We start from the raw sequence: 14,179 nt of genomic DNA on the forward strand, positions 1-14,179 counted from the left end.
TGTGGACATTAAACATTTCTGTCAATATGAAAGAACACACAGGGATCTAAAATCTGACTATTTACGGGTAATTATGAAGGGAAATTGAGAAACAACCTAAGAATATGAACAAGTGAAGAAAAAAAATATCAATGAATTTCAGCTCCATGTGATCTCGGCAAAAAAAAAAAAGTCAAAAGTTATTAACATTTCCTGATTTTTATTTTATCCTATAGAAAGACATCTTCTTTCTACCTTTAAAATCATGATTTCGCTGGATGACCAAAATCTCTCCATTCGCTGGGCCTCGTGGCGGCATAAATCAGACATCTAGTGAGCTTGCACTCACCCAGTTGGCAGCTTTCTTAAGTGGGCCATTGGATTTCATTCATCTAAAATTACGGGTGGAGCGAGGGACGCCGGTGTCGGGAGAAGTCTCAGAGACGGAGCCATGTGATGAGGAGGAATTACACAGGCTTCATGTTTTATGATGATGGGATGGTTTTGGTCATGTGGTAGGGTTGTACATCCTAAAGGGACCTTGGGCAAGGATGCTAGTAGATGCCATGGGCTGATTACAACTACAAAACAGACAGGTGTGATAAATCTGGCTGAAATGCTCAAGCAGGAATATACTCATCAATAGCATATTATGGGAAGGTGTGGAAATAAGATCAAGTTGTTTGTGTTCAAGGACTCACACTAGCATCAAAAAGTGTAACATCATATCACAGGAAAATTTATTCTTCACAAATTGCTGTTTTCATGATTTTTCTATTCAAGAATGAAAAGGTCAAACATGGCCCTCTTTACATTTGGTATCAAGAAGAAAAATGTACACAAAGAAACAAGGGGAAAAAGTGGACTCAATATTATGACAAGAAAGCATGATAAAATTGAATTCTAACAACAAATTTCTAACTAAAGACAATAGCATGATTCTATACGGTACCACACGGCTCCTCCAACTCCCTTATCCATGAGACAAAATACCCACAACTTTTTCTACTTTGAATTGTTACAAAAAGAAGGATTTTTGTCGCAAGAAAAAAAATGCATAGTGTGAGGCCACCTTTAGTCAGCCATGATTATTCTCCATTACTTCGGCTTGGAATATCTCTCCTTTTATGTTTAGTATTGATGATATGGATGTGGCTAGGACTTTATGCAGTATCATGGTGTGGGTGTGAACACAGTCACACATTCTGACTGATGGAAACTTGGATGTAAACAGAGACTTGAGCTCCGCAGAGTGAAAGCTGGATGGTTGCATTAATTTGTTTTGGGCTCTTGGAGATGGCTGAACATCTTCGCTCAGAACTCAGAGTGACTGTGCAAATATCAAAGGGTAAAATGCCTAAGACTTATGTTGACAGTCCTCCTGCTTAATGTCTACCACTCTTCAACCGCTAGCTCCCCACCCCGTGTCATCTTCGTAAGGCATCCTCCCACCCCGATCTCCTCTCTACCCGTCAATAGATGGGGTTCTCCCATCCCCCACCCCCACCAACCCATCATAAGCACAGTTTCATTATCTTCACGTTCACACCCATATGCTTGTAAACCACTCTCATCCTCATATGAAAAAAACAACAACACATATTTCTAAGCCATTTCTGATCTAGTTTCATTGGGGGAGGGGGGATATGACTTACTCAGTTGATGCTTGATAATTATCACTATGAAAGAAATTAGGAATTTAATTACAGAGGGAGGAGGATGGATGACATTCATGTGGTTAAAAATGTTAGCATGGCATCTGGTCTCGATCTGGTTTGTTGCTGGAGGGGATATTTTTAATGGTAGTACTCGTAAACCATCTTAAGGTTATCATTGACCAATAAAACAAATGCACAGAAATGGCAGCACATGGCATGTGAGATATATAGCACATGCTGATACCATCTCCACAACCATGTATATTATCTGCTCTTGCACCATGGATGAAGCGAGGCGACAAGATGGTAAGTGACACCAACATCTGGGGCGGCTAGAGTCCTCATTAAGAGCGGGCGGTGACTGGGGCTGACCTTTGATGATGGTATTCATGCTATGGAAACCCTCTTAGCAGCATCGCAGGAGTTGGCGGGGTGGTGGAATGAGGAAGGGGGGGGGGGCAGTGGGGGGAGGAGGGAGTCAGCATGCACTGGTATCCATCTGTTCATCTTAGGATGAAGTGAATTAACCCTTTGCTGGGGGGAACATTGTGAGTTCTGTACAATGTCAATGAGGAGTTTAGAATCTGCGATGAAGCTGGGAAGGAGGAGGTTAACAGCTGCTTCCAACTCTGATGGTAGGAAGAACAAATGTGAATGAAATGTCTGTTACAGCTAATTAATGTGAAACAGAATATTATCGGTGTCTGTGTATATGAAAGTAAGCATCCCGTATTAACTGTACACTTCCTTAATATGTTACATGTCTTTTCCTTAACCCTTGAGTGAGGGGATCCATGGGTGACCCCATTGGCCCGAATTCACGAAGGTGGTACAAACAAAACCATGGTCTGTTAAAACCATGGACAAAAACCATGGAGCGCCAAGTGTCAAACAGAATATTTCGTTACGAAATTGGTCATTTCGTCGACAAAATGACTGTTTCGTTAACGAAATTATCATTTAGTTACATAATGTTGTCATTTCTTTACAAAATAATCATTTCATCAACGAAATGACTGATTTTGTAGTGAAATATCGCATGCGACACTTGGCATTCCATGGTTTTTGTCCATGGTTTAAACCATGGTTTCATTTGTACCACCTTTGTGAATTCGGGCCATTGAGTTTATCTTCATACATTGCTCATTGGGATACATTCAAAACCACAAATAGCCCCTGTCAGGGAGTATGTGCAATTAGGCTTACAGTACGCTCATCGGTAAAGGTCGACTCCACTCAAGATTCTCCAGCTGTGTGTGTACTGACATAGAGATGAGTGATAAAACTGTACAAGATTCATTACAGGGATTCTTGAATATATCCTAGCCAGGGCATCCCTCCCACTCCAAGCTATCCCTACGCTACCGGGTCTTTAACAGAGCAGCATGCAATATGGATGTCAATCATTTAAATCTTTGACTACTTCAATTTGTGGGCATGAGCATCATCAAGAATTTATCAGATACTCCAACCAATGGCAACATGCAAATGAAAATTCTCTCCAAACCACATGCGCATCGTCAAGACAAGCAAACCCACAATTGCCTAGCCATCACGGTGCCAGTGGCAGAGAACTTACAGCTTTTATAGTTCCACAGTCTCATTCTGGGGGAGGATGGATTTAGCAGTAAAACCCCTGGATTCTGTCCATCTCTTCAGTCCCACACACTTCCCCCCATCACCATCATCCTTCATGGTGTTGGAAACTGGTCACCTGTCCTTGTCAAGTCAACAGCACCTCACTAAACAACCAATATCTCCCACTCTCCATACAAAATGTTTGATTCTCTTCAATCTCTCCATCTGTCAATTTCTTCCTTCTCTATCTCTCTTCCTTTTTCCTCCCCTCCCTCTTCCTTTTACTCTCTCTCTCTTCCCTTTTACATAATAGGATCTACATCCCTAACAAGTTTTTCTCTTCTTCCACCTTTTCATCTTTTTCTCAGTTCTTCCTACCTTTTCTTCTCCTATTCTATTCCTATATAAATCTAATTCATCAGTGACATTTTTCAGTTTGCATACTTTAGTTACTTTGCCCCCTTTTCTTTTCTTTTCTTTCATTTTCTCTCTATAATATCACACTTTATTTCTCTGCCTTTTTATCTTCTCTTTTCTTATCTTCCATTTATAATTTCCTTTCTTATTTTAATTCTTCTCATTACATTTCTTTTTCTCCATCTTCCATTCTTCTCAAGTCAACATCCCATGCTACAAAATGCCATGCCCCGTGATTTTAATTACCCATCCTCCTGGTCTAAGCAAGCTTGATCTATTTTGGGATTCCTTCCTCTTTCTCATCTTCTTCTTCTGCTTGCCAATGGTTTCCATCAATACGTCATGGGCTGGGATGCTGGAATGCCCACGGGCCAGGGGAAGGTCAGTAAGCACTGGCTGGAGAACACTGGGGATTCCATTTCCTTCTGATATCTACCACGTCTGGTCTCTTGCCTACTATATGCTATGTCTATGGGTATGTTTGTGTATGCGTGTTTCAGCTTTTGGTTTGCACCTTCTAGGGAAAAAAAAGCTGTAAATTACATCCACTACATGTTCTAATCAAAAGGATAGATGAGTTTTAGTCTTCAAGCCTCAATCATAAAACTTATGATGGATGACAATAAAGCTATCATATTATCCTGGTTTGTGAGGTGACAGATGGAAACAAATGAAAATCCCAGTACTCAAACAGCAATTTATATAAGTATTATACTTTGAAGTTGAAGAGTATAATTGGTAGTATCTTTTTCCCTACTGTGTATTCAACTGAATTACAGCACAAAGAGTTGACATTTAAAAAATGGAAAAAATTCTGAGTTGTTGTTGTTTTTTATTAATCTAACAGCTCTGGGAACAATGGTAGGGTCACTAACATTAAGCTTTAGTGACAATTCACATTCAATCCCTTTGCTCATATCTATGCTCCATTGGGATGAATTGTTACACAAAATAGATAACCATAATCTGGCAAAATTTTTAAAGCTACAGCAGGAGCACTCAATGCATGCAATGCTACATCTCAAAAGTTTTACATCTCAATGGTCAAATGTACCAACATTTAATCTACATTTTGGATTTCCAATGCCAAATGCACAGACAAGGAAATCACCTGTTGTAGGGGTTTTTCTTCCCCAGACTTTACATCACTACAGTCTAAACAACAAATACTTTGCAGATACAGGCAACTCTATATAATATTGAGTGAGAAACAGAGAAAGTGGAATCGGATAAGAAAGGCATCTCCTCCTGAGTTTCCATCAAGTAAGTCATCACTTTCCCTTTCATTGGCAGTCTTCCAAGTGTGGTTCAATGTGAAATAAGCACACACACACAAAACAACACACCTTTGCCCATCCATCACAACACAGGCATCTAATCAGTCATCGTCTCCTGGGGAGGATGAGGAAAGACAGATATGTTGCAGGTGTGGGATGTATAACATGCTTTCTTCCCGCACCCCCACCCCCATCCCAACCCCGCCAGCCCTGTGTGATATGCTTTTCAATGTGACGTCGGATTATTCTCCACCAGTAGGCCTACAGTGTGCCTCCTTCTTTGCTGATTATTTCCTTGAAAAAAAAAAAACCCCACCAAAAACAAAATTCCTTCAGCGACATTTCACAGTAAAGGCATAAAAGCTGTTGAAAAATTGGTGATACATATTATGGATAATTACCACTTCTGTACACACACACACACACAAACATACACACACATATAGAAAACTTGCACAAACATTACAAATAAGGAAAATGAGAATCAGATTGAAAGAATAGCACAGCCATTGATATCATATGCACATATTCACAGCAGTGCTGTACAATCAATCCAAAATATGTAATAGTACCAAAATTAACAGCAAATATTCATCTTTTCCCTGACTTTGCAGACTCAGATACAAGTAAATGTACTTTAGGTTGTGAAATGTCCAGGGTTAGTTGGTGCATGACTGACAATTATAATACCAGGCAGTGCAAAACTACACTAGTGCTCGCGCTAACTTGCAATTGCCCATGTATACAACAGCTTCAGATCAGAAAAGTAATACAGTTGAACCTCTCGTATCCGGACAAGTCGGGACCGGGGCTCATCCGGATAAGGGATTTGGCCGGATACGGGAGACTCAATGCTTTATACATGTACATATACATACACATGTACTGATGTAGCCCATTGTAGTACCACATGTAGAAATGTTTATACTGCAACCTTTTCATTGTTACACTCAGTAACAGACCCCAAAATAGAGGTGTATGTTAATGTTGGAAGTAATATGTAATTCATGTGTGTTTGTGTAGGAGTTCTCAAGGAGATGGGAATCCCCCTTTCCTCCCGTTATTATTTAAAAAAAAAAAAAAAAAAAAATCACGGCGAGATTGCATCCGTATAATAGAGAGATCCGGATAAAGGGAGGCCGGATAAGAGAGGTTCAACTGTATTGGCAAGATATCAAAAAGTGAGGACCACCCGCATCACTTCTCTCCAAACATCCAGACGAGAAAGTACCTACTTTTTTTACTTGGGCTTACAGACTTTATATCAATCAAGGATATTTACAATCACAGTACTTACTCTACTATTTTCACATCAGCATAAGATGTACAACTTTATATAACGCCTGAAGAGATCATTGTCATTTGATTGGTTGTTTGACATTGATCATTCTGCCCATTTCACTATGACGTCATCATCGTTGCAATTGTGGATCCATTCACAGTGCAATTTTGGATCCATACGATTTGGTCCATTGCACGCTCGCTCATACCCGGCCCGACACACACGCGTTTGCAGTGTGTTTATGCGACACATAGCGTGCTAGCATGAAGTGCTCAGTGAGCACTCTCGTGATCTAAGATTCTCTCTTGTTTTTAAATTAATAAAACATCAAATGACAAGGATCTATTTCAGGCATTATATAAGACAAATAATAAATGTTTTCATTCGTGCGATGGACAGAATATTTCATTCGGTGAAAGATGAAATATGATCCATTCAACGAGGCGCAGCCGAGTTGAATGGATTATTTCATCTTTCACCTCATGAAATATTCTGTCCATTGCACTCATAAACATTCATTATTTGTATAATATACACGTGGGAGTACTTCATAGTTTGGATATTTCAGTAATTGCTTGCTCTACTGACCTAGCATAAAAACAACAACATAAGAATATTGCTTTCTAGGATAAAATGTATAAAAGAAAAATTCTGCTTTAATGAAGTCATAATATACAGGAAATAGATAAGTAATTAATTAATAAGTGGAAAAAAAGTTACTAAAAAAGCTATTTGACTACAATGCAGTAGATAGGGGTGCATGTGCTTATCAGGTAATCACTATGTGACATAGATGTTTAAGGCCCATCATTTACATTTTGGTCTTTAACTGATCTTGACCACTGACCAAAGATTGACCCTTAATCCTCTTTGCACAAATCCATCCAATTCACTTCTAAGCATTACACCAAATTATACCATTACTGGACTGACTTAATGGAATCTATGTCCAGAGGACAGCACTTAAAACCTGTGATGCATCTGCTCTCCTATTTTTAGAAGATATTATCACTTGGCATTGATTAGTAGTATAAGTTATAGCTCTTAAATAAAAGTACAGTGACCCTCGATCTGAACTTTTGACCTGCCAGCACAATTATGTTCATGCAGATGAATGTCAATTTATTTTTATCATGTCTGCCATCTCAGGATATATTAAAAGCTTCCTCTCATCCTTCAAAGTCTTAATATAACCTCTGGATGTCAAAAACAAACTACCATGATACCCTTTCAAAAATTCACAGATGAAATCAAAAGCATGAACAGACAATGGTTGCAGTACAGAGTACTGAAAATTCATGAGAATTCTGAAAAATCTTTTTTTTTTTCTACTCCAAAGTTTACATATCATGAGTGACTTTCTGTTTGATTGGTAGTCTAGTTCTCAGAGGCCTACTTGTTGTAATTGCAAGAGAGCAGAAAACTATCGTGTAGAGACAGAGGCAAGTCATACTGAGAGGTAATCCCTGGTATTAAAGAGGGTCCATCGTGACCTGTCTGGTTTCCTTAATTTATGCTGCTGAATTACAGAATTTTGCTTCAAGCGATCTGTAGCAAAAATCACAGCCAAATAGCAGAGCTCTATGTCACAAAGCTTATATGCATTAAATACAATTCACACTGACAGCTGGTGGGCAAATATAGCGATCTGATTGGTTGCAGTGACCAACTAAATCATTCAGCATACTTGGTGCACAGGTTAAGCTCTCCCTCTCTCAGCTCATGAATAATAGTCACATTCACAGATCTGAAGGGGCCCTTGCACTGGTATGCTCTGCTGTAGTTTACGTCACTTGCAAATGTCATGCTGAAGTAGTATAGGGGCCTTTCAAACAAATACTACTTGCTTTTTGAAACACAAACTATTTACAATATCGCATGCTTTACTGACTTCTTGAATACTTTTTGGAAGAGCATTTGTGTTTGATAATGCAATCAGACATTGATGTTATAAATATTGTAGCTTGGGAAAAGAAAATGAAACACACACGTGGAGCTCCTGAAATAACTTTACACGTGTTACACTGATAACATTTTTTTTTAAATTCTAATTTCAATGCATTTTCATACTTTTCAAAAAAAGATTTACACAAAAACCCCACAATATTATACAATACAAAAATACAAAGTAAAAATCAGGCAACACTTGCAAATGAATGCACAACCGTCTTGATATAAGAATAAGCATAATGGTCTGTTTACAGTCATCACTGGAGTATGATCTTACAAGTTAAATAGATTAAGAGAAATATGATGGGTCCTACATGAAATCAGGCTTGTTTTGTAACCGGTGTCCCACAATAATATAACGTAAAGGGAAACAAGAAGTACTGATATTTATTTAGACCACATATTATTGGGGGGGGGGGGGGGTAACAACAACAACAACAACATTATTAGTAGGTACAAGTTACCCACCCTATCATGACAAGGCCTAGATTTGCAAACTTTATTCAGCATTTCCAGGGAGGGAAATGAGAGTGAGAAAAAAAAGAATCATTTCACTGCCCAAAGTCAGTTATCATTCAATCTCTACTTTACAGTGTTCCATTATGAACATAGCAGGCTTAATCTAGGCTTTTGAAAGATTAGTTTCCATTCCATCAGAGTGGTGACTTGACTACAGAGTTAAAGAAGACCTGTACAGCAGACGCATATTTTGCTCTGTACAGGGTACTTGATATTACAGCTAATATCACATGCTGTATATGTGGGATTATCCAGAGTGAAATACTGTAAAAGTGGAAATTTTCATGCATTTCTCGCAACCAGAAACTAGCGCGAAAATAAAAGCATGCAAATATTTTTGCTCGCCATATGTTCCAGTAGTTGGTGTCTTGATTCCGTGGAATTAAAAACATGCGAAACTCTTCTTACCCCAATGTGTGAAAAATTAGTCGCACAAAAATATCCACTTTTACAGTAATTTGAACGACTCTTGTGGTATGGAAATTACATCAAATATAAAAATTTGCATACTGAGTATAGGTCTACTGTACTCGTATGTACACACATCTTCCTATTTGAAGCATGTGCCATGTAACTTAGTCTTTCTTCTCTCTCTCTCTCTTTTATTACTACTCTACAAACTACTACGATACACACAAGTAATTTCTGTCAGACCTTTGACCCAAAGATGCTAATCAATCTTTTCCTACAGAAACATTGTGTGGTAATGAATGTATACCAAGTTTAAATATACATGAATTGAGTCATAAGACCTAGACCTATTAGGACTGAGAATTAAATGTTTCTGGCACTCACAGGCAGCATCAGCAATGAAGCTCCCAACAATGGCGCCTGCAGCTCTGCTGGTGACGGAAGACATGATTGGTGTAGATGTTCCACACAAGGGGGTACTTCCCATTCAATGAGAACAAAAATGTGAAGCGTATCAACGTCTTGCAGTCTTGTAGTACTGGTACCTGGAAATATGAAGAAACAAGTAAAAAAAAAAAAAAAAAAAAAAAAAAGCTTTAAGTACCAGCAGAAATTTGTGCTTTTAACCTGAAGAGGCATTAAATCAAATACATTAACACATATAATCATACAATGTTTAAAGTATAAATCCTTAAGTGCCTGATTTGGAGCTTAACAATCTATAACATAGTAAAGGCTATACCTGAAAGCCAGAGAGAGTAACTTTGACATTTATTGTAAAACATGTCTCTGATAAGCAATGGTTAATTAGTTGGAGCAGAATAATATCAGGAAGGCCAGCCACATACATAACACTTTCACCTCAAGAACTGTTTGTCTCAGACAAAAGTGTTCTCATGAAATGGAACTTGCTCACAATTTGTCAATCAAGCAAGTGTAGCTTTGAATTTGTAGGTCTAATGCCAGTAAAGTGCAATATTACATTCATGACATCCTTATTACTTTTTCTGCCTTTAACGGTAAACCATGTAGTTATCATATATAGGACTGCAGAACCTGTCAATTTCTTCTATTGAATGGAGACAAATGCTTCTGAGAAATGTGTGGACTAACACTGATAACACAAATTCAGTTGGGTAATGATGAAAATGCAAAATATACCCAGAAAGGTGCACCGGAAATATTGCAATCTCAAAGCATTTCCAAACATTGTTGCTACATGATATTTTAAAACTGTAAAAGTGGATATTTTTGCGCGACTAATTTTTCGCGCTTGCCCCGGTAAGAAGAATTTTGCGTGTTTTTAATTCCGTGGAATCAAGATATCAACTACTAGAACATATGGCAAGAAAAAATATTCACATGCTTTTATTTTTGCGCTAGTTTCTGGTTGCGTGAAATGCGCGAAAATTTCAACACTGCGAAAATTTCCAATTTTACAGGAATTGATTACAATATATCAGGCTGTATATAGCAATATCTATTGAGCAAGAGTGAATAGCATGCAGCTTGTTAATGTGATTCATACTGTTAGGGCACCAATCAATTATCACTTAATATTTTACTAGTACCTACCCACTACTGAATGGGGAGGACCCTTCACGAATGAAAATCGGTACACTGACTTTTATTATTACACACTTTTGATCTCAAAATACCCTAAAACAAACTTGTTATCCTGGCAAATCACATCGGCCAGACAAGTTTCTTGAGCCTTTCAATATATTGCAAGTAACTTCTAGATGGAGGAATATAATGTTTTTTAGCCCTCCTGAGAACTATGTTCCATCCTTAATGATAATGATATAATTACATGGCTGGTGCCACGTTTTTAAAAGGAGGAGGGGGGGCCAACTTCAAACTTCTGGTGCCACTTCCAGGTTTCACCGATCAGCTAACAAGCAAAAAAAAAAAAAAAAAAAAAAATGTCTTCAGCGCGACTTCTGTAGTTCTGTAGGGTGCCACTTCCGGGTTTCTTCAGCTGACAAGCAAAAAAAAAAAAAAAACAACAACAACAACAACAAAAACTAGAGATTGTAATTTGTCATTACTGACAAATTAAGGTGATCCGATTTTTTTTTTTAAAATCAATGATTTGAGTCCTGATCGCAATAGGCATGGCCATACAGGTTTCATCTGAGTTTAGAGACATTGGCCGTGTGATGTTTGGATTCTCATTTAGAAAAGGGAGTCATCTGCCATCTTTGGTACCAAATTCTTTATACACTATAACGAAGAAACAGCAACAAGTACATATGACCTTTGACCCCACTTTGCACACCCAAGATGGCATCTGGGCAATTAGTGGTTATTTTGTGAAATGATCCTTGTAACATGGTTTTTACGTGTGCAAAATATGGGAAAGATAGTACAGGTATTCACCAAGATACAGGATGAAACATTTATGACCTTTGACCCTAATTTACATACCCAAGATGGCATCTGATCAAATAATGTAGGTGACATGAACTAAACATGTGCAAAATATGGTGGTGATAGGGCATGTTTTTCTTGAGTTATTGCAAAGAAGGTTGCACAAAGAAAGAAATATTTCAATACATCGTTGATGAGCTTTAATTTCAACCAAGTATTTTGACGTGATACCGACATCGTGTGAAAAAACATAGGGCACATCCACGATAGCACAAAGTCTCAGCTACATCATATTAAAATCTGTGAGAAAATCACTCAAGCATAAGTGAGCTAGTGCTTGATAAAGATAGTCATGTCAATTTTCACATCTAGAAAAATTCCCTCCCATAGAGATAACACGTAATAGCGAAGATAGAGAAAGAAGTACATATGACCTTTGACCCCACTTTGCACACCCAAGATGGCATCTGAGCAATAAGTAGTTATTTTGTGAAATGATCCTTGTAACATGGTCTTTACGTGTGCAAAATATGGGAAAGAAAAGACATGTATTTACCAAGATACAAAATGAAACATTTATGACTTTGACCCTAATTTACATACCTAAGATGGCGTCTGATCAAGTAGTTGTTATTTTATGAAATAATGTTCGTGACATGAACTAATCATGTGCAAAATTTGGTGGTGATAGGGTATGTTTTTCTTGAGTTATTGCACAGAAAGTTGCAGAAAGAAAGAAATATTTCAATACATCGAAGATAAGCTTTAATTTCAAGCAAGTTTTTTGACGTGATCCCGACATGGTATGAAAAAACGAAGGGCACACTTACGATAGCCCAAAGTCTCAGTTACAACATATTAAAATCTTGGAGAAATTCACCGAAGCATAAGTGAGCTAGTGCTCGATAAAGATAGTCATGTCAATTTTCATTTCCATAAAAATTGCACTCCCATAGAGATTACACGTAAACTGGCCAAATTTGACAAGGTTACCTTCAATCCATTTTTACGAGGTGATGTCGTCATTCAATCAAAATTATGTTATTATATGAATGAAAGATGATTAAATAAGCTACAACATAGTGAAATTTGGGTGAAAATTGGCAAAGGATAAGTGAGATACGCTCGAGTAAACTTGAAATTTGATGACGTCATTTTGAAAATTTACTTTTTTTCCTTTAATAAGAAATTTGATATCTTTTAATCATTTTGTCAGCATAGCAAACCCATGAAATGACAGGTACAACTCATCAGCTTTCAGAATATGCCAAGAAAAAGGGGGGTCACCGTTCATCCTGACGAGTAAAATCTGATTTAAAATTGACGGTTTTTTGGCATAGTTGCACTGTGTATCCCCATTGACGCACGCGCGGAATTTTGAGTTTGACGGGGCCCGTATGACGTCATATTGAGTCGGATTGACTTGAAACTTGGTAGAAATATTCCTTGACATTTTGGATATCCGATCCGTGTGAAAAAACTGAAAATTTTTATTGCATACTAGCTGTGCGTGCGAATATGTGCGCGCGCGTACGCGTCCGTCCAATTTTTTCAATTTTTCAAAAAATGCTCCAAATGATCTGAAACGTGTGCAAAAAAATTTTGAGCTCGATTTGAGCATACAAATATTTCAATGCGCGCGTATGCGCGCGTTTTGAGAGAAAAATGAATTTTGAGAATATGAGTAGAACCCGCTTAACTTGAATTATATGTGACGTAAATTTCATTGAAAAATTCCATTCCATTAATGAGATATGCATGAAAATGTGTTTTAATATAATGACGTCATAGTGACGTCACGGTCGACTGATCACTATGATTTTACTTGCGCTGTCGTCTTTGCGACATGATACATATATGGTATAAGTTTGACATTGATAGGCAATGCACTTTCTGAGCTAACTCTTGCACAACTTTTGCGGAGAAATAAAGAAATAAAGAAAGAAGAATAAAGAATCGGTACAGATACAGAAGGTGATCCGAGAGGATACTCGGATCACCTAAAAAAAGGTCTTCATGCAAAAACAAAGCCTTACCACGCTCACACTTCAAGGTTTCTATCTATTTCTTTCTGGTGCCACTTACACACTTCCGGGGTAAAAAAAAAAGAGGGGGGGGGGGGAGCCCAAAGTGGTGACACCTTATGTCTTCCTTTGAATGGTGCAAAAAAAGTGTGTGTGTGTGTGTGTGGGGGGGGGGGGGGCGAGCCGTAGTAGAATTGAAAGTCAAACAATATTTACTGTAGGGCCTACAGCCAGCACCAGTATCCAGTATTTACTGCAGTAAATATATTCTACATTAACTAACCATGATAGACATAATCTACCACTAAATTAAAACTAGTAAGTAGGACCCCACCCCTGGCTTGGTACTGCCTGGTAGACCCTCTCTACATAAAACTAATCTAGCCTTGCGTCTCTACACATTGTAACGTTCATACTACGTTTCCCCTGCCCTAGGTGTACGTAGACTCTCCACGCATTCAATTAGCTAGATTCGAGGATAAAATAAAACATGCTGTTCACAACATTCAAGGCAAATTTGTACATATCAGAACTTCCCCGGCCCATATATATGTAGGCAAATCAAAGTAGATCTAGTATTATTAGTAAATTAGACTGGTTCTAGATATTTACGTAAATTTCTACCCATTTCCTGCAACGATCAGATTTTACAACATCAAAATGAATATATGGGACTGTACGTATTGTACCATCGTCGCAGAGAGTAAAACT

At 38.0% G+C, this 14,179-nt stretch overlaps 1 protein-coding gene across 1 annotated transcript in view; it reads right to left on the bottom strand.

The window, feature by feature from the left end:
* The window catches only part of LOC140235502 (crystallin J1A-like), an 87,652-nt gene extending 78,042 nt beyond the window's left edge, over positions 1 to 9,610 (bottom strand). The window contains exon 1 of the mRNA XM_072315526.1: positions 9,456 to 9,610. Within this exon, the coding sequence (XP_072171627.1) occupies positions 9,456 to 9,558 (103 nt within the window). The 5' untranslated portion in view covers positions 9,559 to 9,610. The remainder of the gene's footprint in view (positions 1 to 9,455) is intronic.
* Between the last annotated feature and the right edge of the window lie 4,569 nt (positions 9,611 to 14,179).

The sequence above is a fragment of the Diadema setosum genome, chromosome 11 (genome assembly GCF_964275005.1).
Source record: "Diadema setosum chromosome 11, eeDiaSeto1, whole genome shotgun sequence".
In the NCBI taxonomy this organism is placed as follows: Eukaryota; Metazoa; Echinodermata; class Echinoidea; order Diadematoida; family Diadematidae; genus Diadema; species Diadema setosum.